At 43.8% G+C, this 13,266-nt stretch overlaps 1 protein-coding gene across 4 annotated transcripts in view; it reads right to left on the bottom strand.

Moving 5' to 3' along the window:
* The window catches only part of SATB1 (SATB homeobox 1), a 70,481-nt gene extending 62,273 nt beyond the window's left edge, over positions 1-8,208 (bottom strand). For all 4 annotated transcript variants that reach the window (XM_080916912.1, XM_080916913.1, XM_080916914.1 and 1 more), the window contains exons 1-4: positions 8,093-8,208; positions 5,399-5,643; positions 1,574-1,750; positions 694-820 (exon numbers count right to left, since the gene is read on the bottom strand). In XM_080916912.1, coding sequence (XP_080773038.1) covers positions 694-820; positions 1,574-1,750; positions 5,399-5,609 — 515 coding nt within the window. In that variant the 5' untranslated portion in view covers positions 5,610-5,643; positions 8,093-8,208. The remainder of the gene's footprint in view (positions 1-693; positions 821-1,573; positions 1,751-5,398; positions 5,644-8,092) is intronic.
* Between the last annotated feature and the right edge of the window lie 5,058 nt (positions 8,209-13,266).

Below are 13,266 nucleotides of genomic sequence, written 5' to 3'. Positions count from 1 at the left end.
CTTTAAGACAGACAGATTTCATTTTGCGCATCAAACAGATGCATCTGGAGATTGCTCTCGGTCTCCTGATTGTTCCGATTAGTTAATTACTTTATACAACACATCTGCTGTATCGATGCATGAATTATACATCAGCTGCCTGTGGTGGCTATTTTTTCATGTTACTTCTACCTTCCTGCTCTGATGCGCTTGGGAAGACAATTTAAGGTGTACTGCTTTCCCACTGCCGCCGTGAAAAGCATTAACGTATTAGCTGATTTCCTCCCATGACTCCGTTCATACGAATTAAAATGGCAAAAATACATATATAAATAAATAAGATCATGGCAAAAGCGAATAAGGCATTCTTTCACAAAATGTACACAGATGGTGCTGTTCATGATATGCAAAAATATTTTTTTCTTAAGTAAACTTTATGTAAAATGCCTTCTTGTAATGCATCATTTAATTGACTAAAAGTAAAAAGTCCTATCTTTCGATAGCATGCAAAAAAAAAAAAAAAAAAAAACATAAATTTCGGGGGAGGAAGTACATTTTAAAGTCATATATAAGAAGTTAGAAAAAATAACAGAAGGGGTAAAATTACCAAATTAATTTGGATTAGCATGTCCCAAACGCTGAGTAAATAAAAACGCAAGCCAGCCAAAGCAGCTCTCCGTCCACACAGGAGCGAGGCTGCCCCTGAGAACTCACCTGTGTAACTGGATTTTGAGAGTGACCACATGATACACATCTTGAAGCATATCTGCCACCGTGGCATCAGGGGCATCTGTCACATATGACAGTGGCACTGGATTCCACTTCCCAACCTGGATGAGCCCTAGACCAGATAAAGAGGGGACATGCTTAGTGCTGGCTCTCAGGCCCAGCAAAAGACCACTGTGCCTTTCTGCATTGTCCCCACCACAAGCAAGTGTTACTAATGTTTGAATGACTCCCTGTCCCTCAAAAAAGCAGGTCAATGAAGATATTCACAGCTTAGCTTTCCAAATCGTGAAATTATGTAAATGACTATAGGGTTGTTTATTATTTTGGATATAAATACCAATGAACAAAACCCATGCATCAGGCCACAATGTCCTAACTTACAGGAAGTTCTAATAAGACATAGCCAAACCGGTTCTAAATGGTTTTATGATTTAGATAAGATTCCCCATTGCAGAGGGAATCAGCATTGAAAAATACTTTACAGCCCATAAAACCATCAGAAACAGAATAAAAGAAACAGAACTAGATATTCAGTCATAAATGCAAATTGACTCTCAACAGTCCATCTGCTCAAATACGCTCCTCACTTCCTTGTGGGTCCTCAGTGGAGCAGATTATTAAGGTCAATAAGCATACTAATGATTCAGCTGAAGTAATTTAAAAAAAAAATTTACCTCGACATTCCACACGAGCAAAATGTGTGTTAACTAAACCAAACTGAATTAAGCCAATTTTTAAAGCCACAGTCTATAAGGAACCAACATAAAACACAGGCTGCAGCTCTTTGAATAAAATGTTCCCTGCTTTGTCTGAGAGGCAAACAGGAGGACCAGCAACTTCCCAACCCCACGAGTGCAGCCTTTACCTTTAGCCTGAGCAGCAGAGCTGTGTGAGTAGCCTAGAGACAGCAGGGCCATCTCTATGAGCTGGTTGAAAAGCATATCCTTCCTCACCAACACAAATTCCGCGTGCTCCTCCTTGCAATCATACTCAATGGCGTTTTCATAATGTTCCACCACGCAGAAAACCGGTAACATGGTTCCTACCAAAAAGACAGGAAAAGACAGAAAAACCGACAGTCTTCAGAAACAGTCTGGAGGGAGGAACACCTAAGCTATGAAAATAAATCTGTACCACAGTGAGAGGAGCCACAGAGCTTCCCAGGCAGTTCTGGGGAGAGACACAGGAACGCAGACAAGCATGCAGTCAGTTACTGTCTAAAAGTTGCAGGGGAAAGACTTTGATTTCCTTCACATGTACCTGCTCTTAAGGTAACATGGGCTTGCCGTTCATTTCAATAGTGCATCTTCCAAAATCAGGGAACGCAGATTTACTTGTCTGATCTAACAATACTGCTGACGAGAGACAGCTAAGTGTCTGGTCTGATGTACTGTAACTGCGACACAGTGAGCAAACAGAACCCCTGCACTTGTCCTTGCAGAACCCACCTTCCTCCTGCACACTCGCTTCTGTGAATAATAGACTTCACCTGCTCGTGACCAAATTATCTGCCTAGACAATTATTTCTCTGCCTGTTGTTCGGTATTTCCTCTAACTGGTTCCATGAAAGGAACACAAAACTTAACCAAACCGATGCTCATAGACACAGTTTGAAGGCACGGAATGGACAAAAAGAACACTTCTAGCTATGACTACCCGTTTCATCCACCTAGGAAAAAGCCGGGACTGCAGCCATAAGTCTTTAACGTTAACAATTTCTGCTACAGTAAATATGATAACAAATGGCAGAGTGTGAAAGGAAAACTGGCCTCACTGAGGCCCATGAGAAGCACAGAGTCTGCATGGGGTCTGCTGCTGCTCTGTTGGCTTACCTCACCCAGTACACCAGCTCAGTGGCACAGGCCATGTTACTGTGGGGAAAGAGGCTTGGTCCAGCAGCCAGAATCCACCTGCAGTGGTTCTGGAGGCATTAATGCAGTGTACTGTCAGACTTGCCACAGTTACAGAAAAGGGTTAAAAACAGATGCATCTGAACAGTACTGTGGCACGCTGCCAGGAGAGTATCATCTTTAGCATAAATGATGACAAGGGTTACTTTAACAGGGCACCCAGGATCCCCAATTAGTTCTGCAGTATCCCTGCCCGCATCGGCTCCATACTCTGGACTTAAACTGGACTGGCAGAGCCCTAACTTCTGGAAGTCTTAGTTGCACATCCACTGCTGCTGAGGATTTCCTATTGCCAAAGAGGAATTTACAAATCCTCTATTTGCTCATTTCTGCTGAACAAAAGCCGGCCATAAAACAGCTCCATCTTTCCACACGTGTGTCTTCACCAAAGCTTTGTGAACTGTGCACAAGAGATCCCGGCTCTGACAATTAAACCCCTTTAGATTTACTTAGAAAAGCTCACAAACTCGCAGGCTAGGCATGAAAAACAAGCCGCAGAGCCTGCCCCGTCTTCTTGTCACTCATTCAGCTGTTTTATACCAGAGAGAGAACCCGTCAGGGATCAGAAGAGAACTTGGGGAGACCACAGCAAAAATAGCAATATGCAAACTGGTGATTTCTTCCTTGGCTTGGAGGTATTTTGGCAAAATCTCTTAAACAAATAAAAACACCCAACCCCTTTTTCTTAGTACTTTCTCAGCTTAGCCACAATTTTTATCTAGCACCTGTCAAACAGAAACCAAGCACATGAAAAATAAGATTAAAAAAAAAAATCTCCCAAAAGACTTCTGAATTTTTTTTTTTTTTTTTTTTTTTGCTATTTGTATTGAGCTCAGACCCTTCTAGAATTAAACTGTATTTTTAAGATATGTAATTTTGAATGTAATGCATTTCTTAAAGCATTTGAGCAGGAGTGAAATGACCACATTCGAGCTCCTGGCTCCTTCTCTTCACTACTGATGTGTGTGTGTGTGTGTGTGTGTGTGTGTGTATACATTTTTCCCCCTTCATGGAATCAAACAGAGGTGTCAAACAGGGAGCAGCTTTTCAGACCTCTGCTCTCTGAAATAACTGAAGCCTTTTCAAACCACTGAAACAGTCTGGATTGACTCTGTGTTTAATTCATCAAATTTAAAGGTGCCTTTAGATAATAAAGGTGGCTGTGTATACTGCAGCAACAGGATCATCTAATTACAAATCCGGTGCTGGATCGTCTGGAGAACTGTCACGGTTGCCCTCCTGTTAGGAGGAGTAATGTTAAGCAGGAGCTGCGCTGGACTCCTGATTATTCGAGCTGGTGTTTGGCCAGACTTCCAACTACTGCAACTTCATAGCCTTCCTGCATTAGAAAGGGAGCACCGGTCACTGCTGAAAGCTAAAAATACCACATGATTTAAACCTGAAGGCAGTCGCAGAGGCTTCTGAGGAGGTTTATGAGCCTGTGTAAACAGCACGGCTGCCATAAGGAGCAGGGAAGTCTGTAGAATCCTTGTCTAAAACTGTCCTGGCATTAAAGTTTGCTGTGCAAATATCACATAATACCAGAGACAGCTGAAATCTCCTATTTAGGAATTTATGGAACTTGTGTGTTTGCAGGCGTCAGAAAGTCTTTTTTATAGAGCCTCAGCACTACACAGTACAATATTAATGCACTCTGTTTGAAAAGCCATAATAAATTATATTTTTAATGCTCTTACCCTGGCTTAAAGATGCATACATTCTTGGCAAACAATCAATAAATAGGGTAATCATGAGTAGAGGCCAAAGAATTTGCTGAAGGGCTGTTTTTCCATTTTTAATAGATAAAGATCTAACAATACGGACTGCTGTGTCTGTTTATTTCAGGATCAATATATTCTTTGTTTTCGCCAAACGAAGGAAAAAAATAAATGATTGTATGATAAATATGATAAATGTTATGCATCAAACACAATGAAATTCCTCAGCCTCCTAACTTTCTCTACTTAATATTCGTGCTGGGTAAAAGATGGCATATTATTCTTTGCTTAGCAAATGCAGAAAAAATCTGAGTCCTACATGTTATTCAATGACAAAATAAAGACCCCTGTGAGGCATGCAGGACACCCCAGGAACTGACTTGTGGGGACAGCAATGTCTAACACAGGCAAAGTTGTTAAAGTCCATCAGTTTAATATTGATAAAAAAAAAAAATCATTGTATTTTTCCCTTTATAAACTTGCCTAAATCTTCTTCCCTTTACCAAAAAAAAAAAAAAAAAAAAAAAAAAAAAAAAAAAAACTCAAAATAAAAAACCAGAATCAGCAAGTTGGTGTTTTTAACTGTTAAATAAAAACTTTGCTCTTCAGAAAATAAACCACAATAAATTACATCACAAATCTTTGTTCTCATAGGTCCATGTCCTGAAATCCCCTTACAGCTAGTAAGAATCTCAGGAAAAACCTATGGTGGTTCTCAGACAACCTCAGACTCTTCAAACAGCAGCCACCTGCACATCCTGAACCGCAGCAGTATCTGCAAATGGACCTTGTGTAAACGAAGACCATGACACTTCACTCGGACTTCATCTATCCAAATATTCCAACGCTTCCAGTCTTAGGTAGAAAGAGGCACCACTCAAAACCAGCATGCATGCTTTCAAAACCTCACTGACACCACAGCCCCAAATGCCATTCGATTCCCCATCAGAAAGAGATCTAGAAAAAGAATATTCCCAGCATGTGCCAGCCCTACACCCCCATACAGGGTGGCCTTGGGCAGACATCCAGCAGATTTCCAGGATTTGATTGGCAAGTCTTTACCTTTCCTAAGGTTGGTTTTCATGAGATGGCCCGAGTGTTTCAGAGGCACTCCCTGCATCTTTCCACCTGTGCTCCCAAGCCTTCCTCTTCCTAGTGGGCTCCCGTTCTGTTCCAGGCGGGCAATCTTGGCCGGCGGACCCTTCGGATCACTCACATTGTTAGACATTTCTGAATGTTCTTTCCCCTGAGTTGTCTCGTTCAAATGATCCATACTCAGTCACTGTCTTACAGATCACCTGCCAGAACTGGAAAAGAAGACGTTATCAGTGGGTGGAGGTCTATAGTTATGCCTGCCCCATGCACGTCTTATCCCTAGATATTTCCCTCCACAAACACATCTGTGCAACTATGTGATGTACAAGACTCTGCTTCTATATAAATCAACAGAAGATTATGGAATCTGTACCAATGTACATGAATTAAAAAGTAATTTCTCATCTAAAACTAGGAGGAAAATGGACTTACTTTCAGAACAAGAATAACCACAAGATAAGAAAGTAACAAATTGTACCTATAGACTCTCAATCTTTAAAATTCATGACAGACTGATTATAATACTTTTAACAGAGGACGAAAGGATTACCAGTGTAAAGAGTTAAACTTAGTAGATGCCTACTCTCTAACATACCTTTCAATCTATATTACAAACAAAAACCTCAGCAGAGCCCCACAAATACCCAAATGATTTTTAGCTTGCCACTTGGTTTATGAGCTAAGACAGCGAAAAGTTTTCTACTATCTGAGTTTCAAGAGTTGCATGTTGTTAAAGATCTCAAGCCTCTGGTCAGACATGTGACTGGACCATGTCACCCCATGTCACCCCTAATGGTGTGAAGGGCATCTTCAAATGTCTCATGACTTTTAGAGAGACAACTTGGTTTTTGGAGTTAATATTTTATTTAGTTGTCCATTGCTATCTGGGTGCTATTAGTAATTTAAATAGCAAAAAAAAAAAAAAAAAAAAAAAAACCCTGAAAATATGAAGCTCACAAAAAAATTCTTAACAGTATTGACAAAACACAGTCTCTAGTAATAAAGAGTAATTAGTATGTAAGGGAGTTAGCATCATAATAGTTTCAGAAAAATGTTATTTTTCAGTTCTATTAAATATTAGACTTCAGTTTTGAATACTGCTCATAATAAAGCAATTGGTACAATATACTGGTTACATTTCAGTTATAGTTTTAAAGAGGGCTATAGGCTTTCGTTAGTCTGTAAGTATTGGTGACATTTAGGAAAGCCAGAGAGACCACGACATCACTTTTCCAGCTGGCTAGTATTTTGAAGTATCGTGTATATACTTTTAAAAGTAATTATTATCCACACACTCTTCAGATCTGGATCAGCTGAGATCCAGTTTGTACTAGTATGACTTTTCTGCAGACGTTTTTCTCTTAAGTCCACCCTACTTTGTCCTATATGATCAAGAAATGGGATTGGGCATGTGATCTGGGGGCTTAACACAACCTTAAGAATGCCAATCCAAGAACTCCAGAGTTTGAGAAATAATAAGTTATTTATCTTTGCATTTGAGGGTGGCAGTCCAAAATCGGAAGGTCTACCCTTGGTCAAGGACCCATCTGTTTTTAGTTTTGAGGTTCATTAACAATAAATGCACTTTTTAAAACTACTTCTTATCAAGATCGCTCTTTCCCATTATATTAAGCTGCAGACTAAAGCCAAAATCAGAGTGACGATTATTAATTTATTCAAAACACTCTTTATGTTTCATGTGGATAAAAGCTGACTTTTTCAAAACTGGTTGCCTTACCCTAGAACAGAAGACAAATATTAAAACATAGGAACTGAACAGAAAAAACATTTAACCCTTGGGGCAACTTATGAGAAAAAGGTGGTGGGGGGTCTCATATCAGCACCAAAGGGAATACTACAGAACATATTAGGTCATCATGAGGCTTAGCAGCAGTATGAGCTACAAAAGACAGAGATGGACTTCAATTTAGTTAATGTATCAACTGTCAAAACATCACATAGTTCATGAAAAATTGCCTTTTGAATACACAGCTAAAGCATCTACTATACACTAAGTCATTCTCTAAAAGGTTTGCATTATAAATCGAAGTTACATGCACATAAACCACTCAATTTAATACTCCTTTAAACTCTATGCCAAGGCAAAAGTTCACCAAACCTCAGGTTAGAGCTGAATCCAGCCATTGCCAACAGACCTCCCAGGACCACAGCTGGGACCTTGGTCTCAACCGAAGCCCAGCTCAAGAGTTTGAGTTACATATTTTAAAACCCATTTTAGAGCAGTGTATGGATGACATGCAGAAAGCAGGCTACTGTCCTCAAACCCCATTTGTCTGTCCATAAAATAGGACCACAGATGATCCCTCTTGGAACTAGCTGGTGAATTCCACCTTAGTAATTATTTCCTTTAAAAAGCAAGGTGGGGGAGTGCGAAATCCTGATTTCAATAAAGTTTTTTTTTTTTCTTTTTTCATCGTGAGATCCTTTTCAAGAGTTCCTCTTAGGGTCCTTTTCTTGCCCGACAGAACCCCAGAAGCACATTTGAAGAGCCTGTGCCCTTATCCATTCCATATGGCCGGCACGATCCAGGCCAAGCTTTCGCTGTGACCTTTTAAAGAGACAAAGAAACAAACTACTATCTAGCAACAGCAAAGCTGCAGTTTTACTGAGTGAAATTAGCAAAACCGACCTGAAACTCACCACTTCAAAACTTGACAGCATATAAATAACAAAACAAAGGAGATTTCCTTTGCAGCCGGGGTTCTTGAAGTGAAGTTCAAGACTGATGTTTTCTATGTCCTTTTTATTATTATATATATATTTATATTTATAAAAAAGCAGCAGACCTGAAGGCGACTTCCCCTGAAATTGTATTATTTTCTCTTCCCTTACCCCCCGCCCCGCTAGGCGGGGGAAGGGCAAAAAATAAACGTCTAGAAGAGTAGATATGGGAGGAGGGGGTAAAAAAAAAAGTCACAATTCGACAAACAGCATAGCTAGCTTGTAAAATGTCTAACCTCGGAGAACGGGGTTTGGAAGGGGAGGAGGGGAGAGTGGGAAGTAGGGAGGAGGGAGAAGGTAAAATTGATCTGACAAGTGATTCGTTGGGGTGGGGGGGGAGTCGTAAAAACAAAGCGGAACCCGTTAGGAGCTGTACACTGGTGGTACTGGGGAGGTGGTGAGAGGGATCTCTTAAAAAGGGGAAAAATCACTGCGGACGAGGACCCCAGAAAGGGTGGGGAGAGGAATCAAAAAAAAAAAAAAAAAGGTACCCTCGCCCCCTCCTCCGGCTGAGCTCCTGGGAGAGCGCTTAAAGTCGGCTTGGTGTCAGACTCGTCCGAGACCCGGGAGCCTCAGGGAAAGGCCACCTCGCTTTCTTCCCAGCCGCCCCCTCCCCCTCCCCAACAATCGCGACTGCGATTAACAAACCTTAAACTTTTTCCCCACCGCCTCGCACCCCCACTGAGGGTGTCTAGCAGGGGCCTGAGAGGGTGAGGGGTAGAGGGTCGTGCCAAGAGCCCCGGGAAGGCACTAGAAGGCCACTTAGGAGGCCGGCGTCACCGACAACAACCCCGGGGACCCTCTCCCTGCCCATGGACGCGGGGACCCGGGGAGCCCCGGAGCATCGACGAGGAGGGAGGAGCAGGGGGGAGGGGGAGATCCGAGGGCAACCCCGCCGCCGCCTCCTCCTCGGCGGCCACTCGCTCCCCGCCCCCTCCCCCCCAAAAGTCGCCAAGCTCTCACTCAGCCCGAGTCGGAGGTAAACAAGGAGGTCGACAATGGCAGTGGGACTTGGGGGCGCAGCCGCCGCCCGGAGGCCCCCCAAAACTGATGCAGAGTTGCGCGGAGGGCGGCGGGTGCCCAGCTGCAGGCGGGGTCCCCACGCGGGCGGCGAGGCCGGAGTCGCCGGCGGCCCGGGAGAGGCGCGCGGGGGTCTGCGCGCTCGTGTGAGCGCAGCTCCCCGGACGGCTGCCCGTTGCTCGCTCGCTCGCTCGTGTCCCCTCGCGGCCGCTCTGCCCCCATTAAACCAGGAGTTGACTCATCCCGGCCGCGGTGGCCGCTGCCTTGCCGCGCTGGGCTCCGCGCGTCCTCCCGGGCTGCAGCCCTCGCCGCCGCCGCTGCTGCCGCCGCCGCCGCTGTGGCTGCCGCTTCTTCCTCCTCCTCATTTTAATGCGAGGCACCGGCTGGCAGCGCAGCCTCCTCCCGGCCGCCCGCAGCCTGCTACCCCGGCGGGGCCGCCGCGTCCCGGGCGCGGGAGGGGGAGCGCGGGCGGCGGGGGCAGGGTGCGGGAGGGCCGGGAGGGACCGGGCTCAAAACCCGGGCTGGAGGGCCGGGATCGGGGGAGGGGCGGGGGCGGCGGCGGCCCGGGAAGAGCGGAGTGGGGCGCGCGCTGGCGGCCGGGCGCGCGAGCATCCGTAATGAGCCGCGAGCGAGAGGCGGGCGGCCGGCCGAGTGTACACAATGCCCGGCGGCCGGGGGCGCGGGGTGGACGCGGGGGCGCTCCGGGCAGGTGCGGGCGGGCAGCGCGGAGGAGGGGCGACTCGGGGACCCTGAGCCGGCCCGGAGGGGCGGGGGCGGGGGCGAGCAGGTGTCACTTGAGGTGGGCCAGCAGCTAGTCGTGCAGGAGGGAAGAGCCCTGCCGCCGAGTGCCTGGGTAGTAGGGCAAGGGAGGCTAGAAGCCTGGTGACGCTCGCCCTAGGACTTATTCTCAAAGGAATGTGGTCTCGAAACTGCCAAGAGTGGCATGCAGTAACAACTGAGTAAGGGCTTTCCGAACAAGTCAGAGCCACAGATACTTTGGACTTCTGAAACACGCGGCCCGTGGTGCTGGAGTTAAACTAAATTTGGGTCACTGGAAACACACCTGACTTGCTGTTACAAAGGAAAAAGAAGTCATCACTAGTAAAATACTTCCCATCGGGCGAGAAAAGTTTGGGTTAGTGAATTCATCTGTGGTAGCAATAAATACTTTTGTCATCAGAAAAAGATCTCCAGTTAAATTATTGGTCATTATTAACACAGTATGACCTTCTTCAGGTAATGTACTAAATACAGTCCACATAAAAATGAATACCGTGACATCTCACTTAAAGTATTTTTTAAAAGGCATTTTTTAACCACTTTAGTTTTGTCCCACCCGAAAGCAGTTCATCAAGCAAGAGCCAAGTGTTATGTTTTGAAGAATGCAATAGTAGGGAAAGATGTGTAGAAAAACACTGTGTGATACATTATTTTTAAAGCAACAAGTTAGGACAACCGCAGAGATCTAGAGGAGATATGCAAATGAAGCTCTTTAAAGGGACCAATACACTCTCAGGCACACTGTTTACACTAGAAATCTAAAAAAAACAGAAGGTAAAGTAGGGGAAATTACTGCCTCCTGGGGTGGGGTAGGGGGTGCAAGTTTGGGAGGAGCACAAAGAAAATAGATTGCTCCAAGAGCACCCAGGCTCGACCACAAACCGGAAAGGTTAGTCAAAATTGAGGAAGGCAACTGTGAATCTTGGCACCAAAGCCTTGAGAAAGAAGAAAGAAAAGAAAAAAAAAAAAAAAAAAAAAAAAAAGAACATGTGATGGCAAGGCAGAAACATACCATCCAAAACAAGGGAAGTTCAAACCACCTTCACCACAAAGGCTAAGAGTACATTTTTAAAGTAGAAATGTGTGGGAAATGTGGAGAGTATTTACAGTATAATAATCAATAAGGAAAATACAAATACAGCCAAATATAGCACTTGTGTGGGAGTCTGTATTGTGACTGGAGGCTAAACTTATTTTGAAAGATATTTGATATTTAAAAGAACAAACATGATTTTCTTGATAAGAACAATGCTGTTTTTCAATAGGATACATTAAACTTTCAGTCTCCAGTGTGGATATCTAAATAGTCCTTCAAATTGGTAATGCCTGACATGCTTCCCTGAAACCTGACCTTTCTTAGTGGGGACAGTGTGTTCTAGTGTCATGCTGGATGAATTAACAAACAATAATAAAAAGAAAAAAATTATACAGGCCTTCAAAGGCAGCAGTGTCACTTGCTAATGCAACTCAAGTTCGGGTGAATTCTTAGAAAAAAGAGAAGGAAGGGGAAGACTAGCTAGCTGTTGGTCAAAACAAATTCTGAGCTAAAAGGCAAGAACACTCAAAACAATCAAGCAAACAAAAAGGCTTCTCAGATGTTGCATTACAACAAGGGGATGAAAATACTATGTTTCTCCAATGATTTTACACAAGTGAATATGACAGGGTGCCTCCTGATTGCCTCAGTCTCCCAGGACCTGATCCATGCTGACACAACCTGGGAAAGGTTAAACTTAACAGCGCCTCTTACTCAGGAACCGCAACCTATTCATAAACAAGTCATTAAAGTATGGAGTCAGGACTAACATGGCCTTGGGGGACTGATGGGGCGAAGGAGCAGGAGGCCATGTAATAATGACTTTATTATAAAGAGGAACAGTACAGGAAAATCATCAACCTGTTAGTCATGCACATATAGTAATTTTCCTAAAGCAATTATTTTCTTAAAGAATAAAGTATATGTCTTTAAAAGAAAAATGGCCTGGGGAGAATGGCATACAGGCTGAGTCCTGGTGATGGATTGTGTTACTATAGATGCCCATGAGAGTATGTTTAATCTTCCTCATTAGTAAACTCACTACAGGTACTAAGTACTGATCAGTAGAATTCAATCAAAATAATAAGAAAAAAAAAGGAAATTATATCATCTTCCAAGATCTATGTGATCATAAGCAGTAATGTTGGGGACAAAAATCAAAAATACTACCTAATTCTATAAGGACAGATTATCTTTGGCCATAAAGATATAAGAAATTGTTGAGAAAGTCCAAACAAAACAAGATTTATAAAGCTTGCTATCAAACGGGAGAATTTCAGCAGCAGCCTAAGTCCTGCAGCCCTAGGGCACGAACTATTCAGCAGGTGGATACCTTCAAGACTGAGTCCCTCAGTACTCTCGAGTGAAAAGAGGCATCTAAACTGCATACACAAAGGAGAGGCGCATGAAATATCAGAACAAATACACAAGATTGTTTTAAAACGTCATGAAAGGACTGCTGCGTGCTTCAGATGTTCTCCGAAGGCGTTAGAACACATTTAGAGTTGTGAATGGTGTATATAGTCTTAATAAACAGAGAGGGCACTTAGACCCCGAGTGCTTTCCAATACTGTGGTTCCTCCCCGCTTTCTATAGACATGGTTTGCCTTGGTGTCTATCTTTTTAAATCAAACGCAGTTGGCTATCTCCACTGGAAGCAGCTCTATGTGACACGCTGCTTTTTGTCATGTCAGCTCTTTGTTTTTGTCTTTGACTGCAGGTGGTGTCTTCTGTGTATGAGTTTCTGGGAGTATGGTCTGTATTGGCCATATAAGGATATCTAGTCCAGGCCATATGTTTTGCTGTTGTGTGTTGCATTTTCTCTGTCTGGGATGTTGGTACTGACTTCTACATGTGTCTTAAATGGACCAAACCCCACTTTGCTAGAGCAGTGTGGGAAACAGTGGGGCTGCAGCCCAAACAACTTTGTCAAACGTATTTTCGTGAGGAAATGCAATATCCTGTAAATATCTGCAGCCTCTTATCTCATATTATCTGTGACCAACACCACGACAACTGCTTACAGTTAAGAAAGCAGTTGCTTGCTCAAGTTCGTATGTTTGAAGTCTATGTCTCCATGTAGCTCTATGTCTTTGGAGGTCGGGGCACGGCGTATACTAACTGACTTATTACTCGGAATTCTGTGGGTCCTGTAGCCAACTTGACCCAGCCTTGAACTCGGAAAAGTTAAAGTGCACTGCCTCATAATTTTCCTGTACTAAAGTCCTTGACTAATCCTACAACAAGTTATGGGCCC

The sequence above is a fragment of the Micromys minutus genome, assembly GCF_963924665.1.
Source record: "Micromys minutus genome assembly, chromosome: 5".
NCBI classification, from domain to species: domain Eukaryota; kingdom Metazoa; phylum Chordata; class Mammalia; order Rodentia; family Muridae; genus Micromys; species Micromys minutus.
The sequence above is the reverse complement of the archived record's forward strand: the minus strand, read 5'-3'. Positions and strand labels throughout refer to the sequence as shown.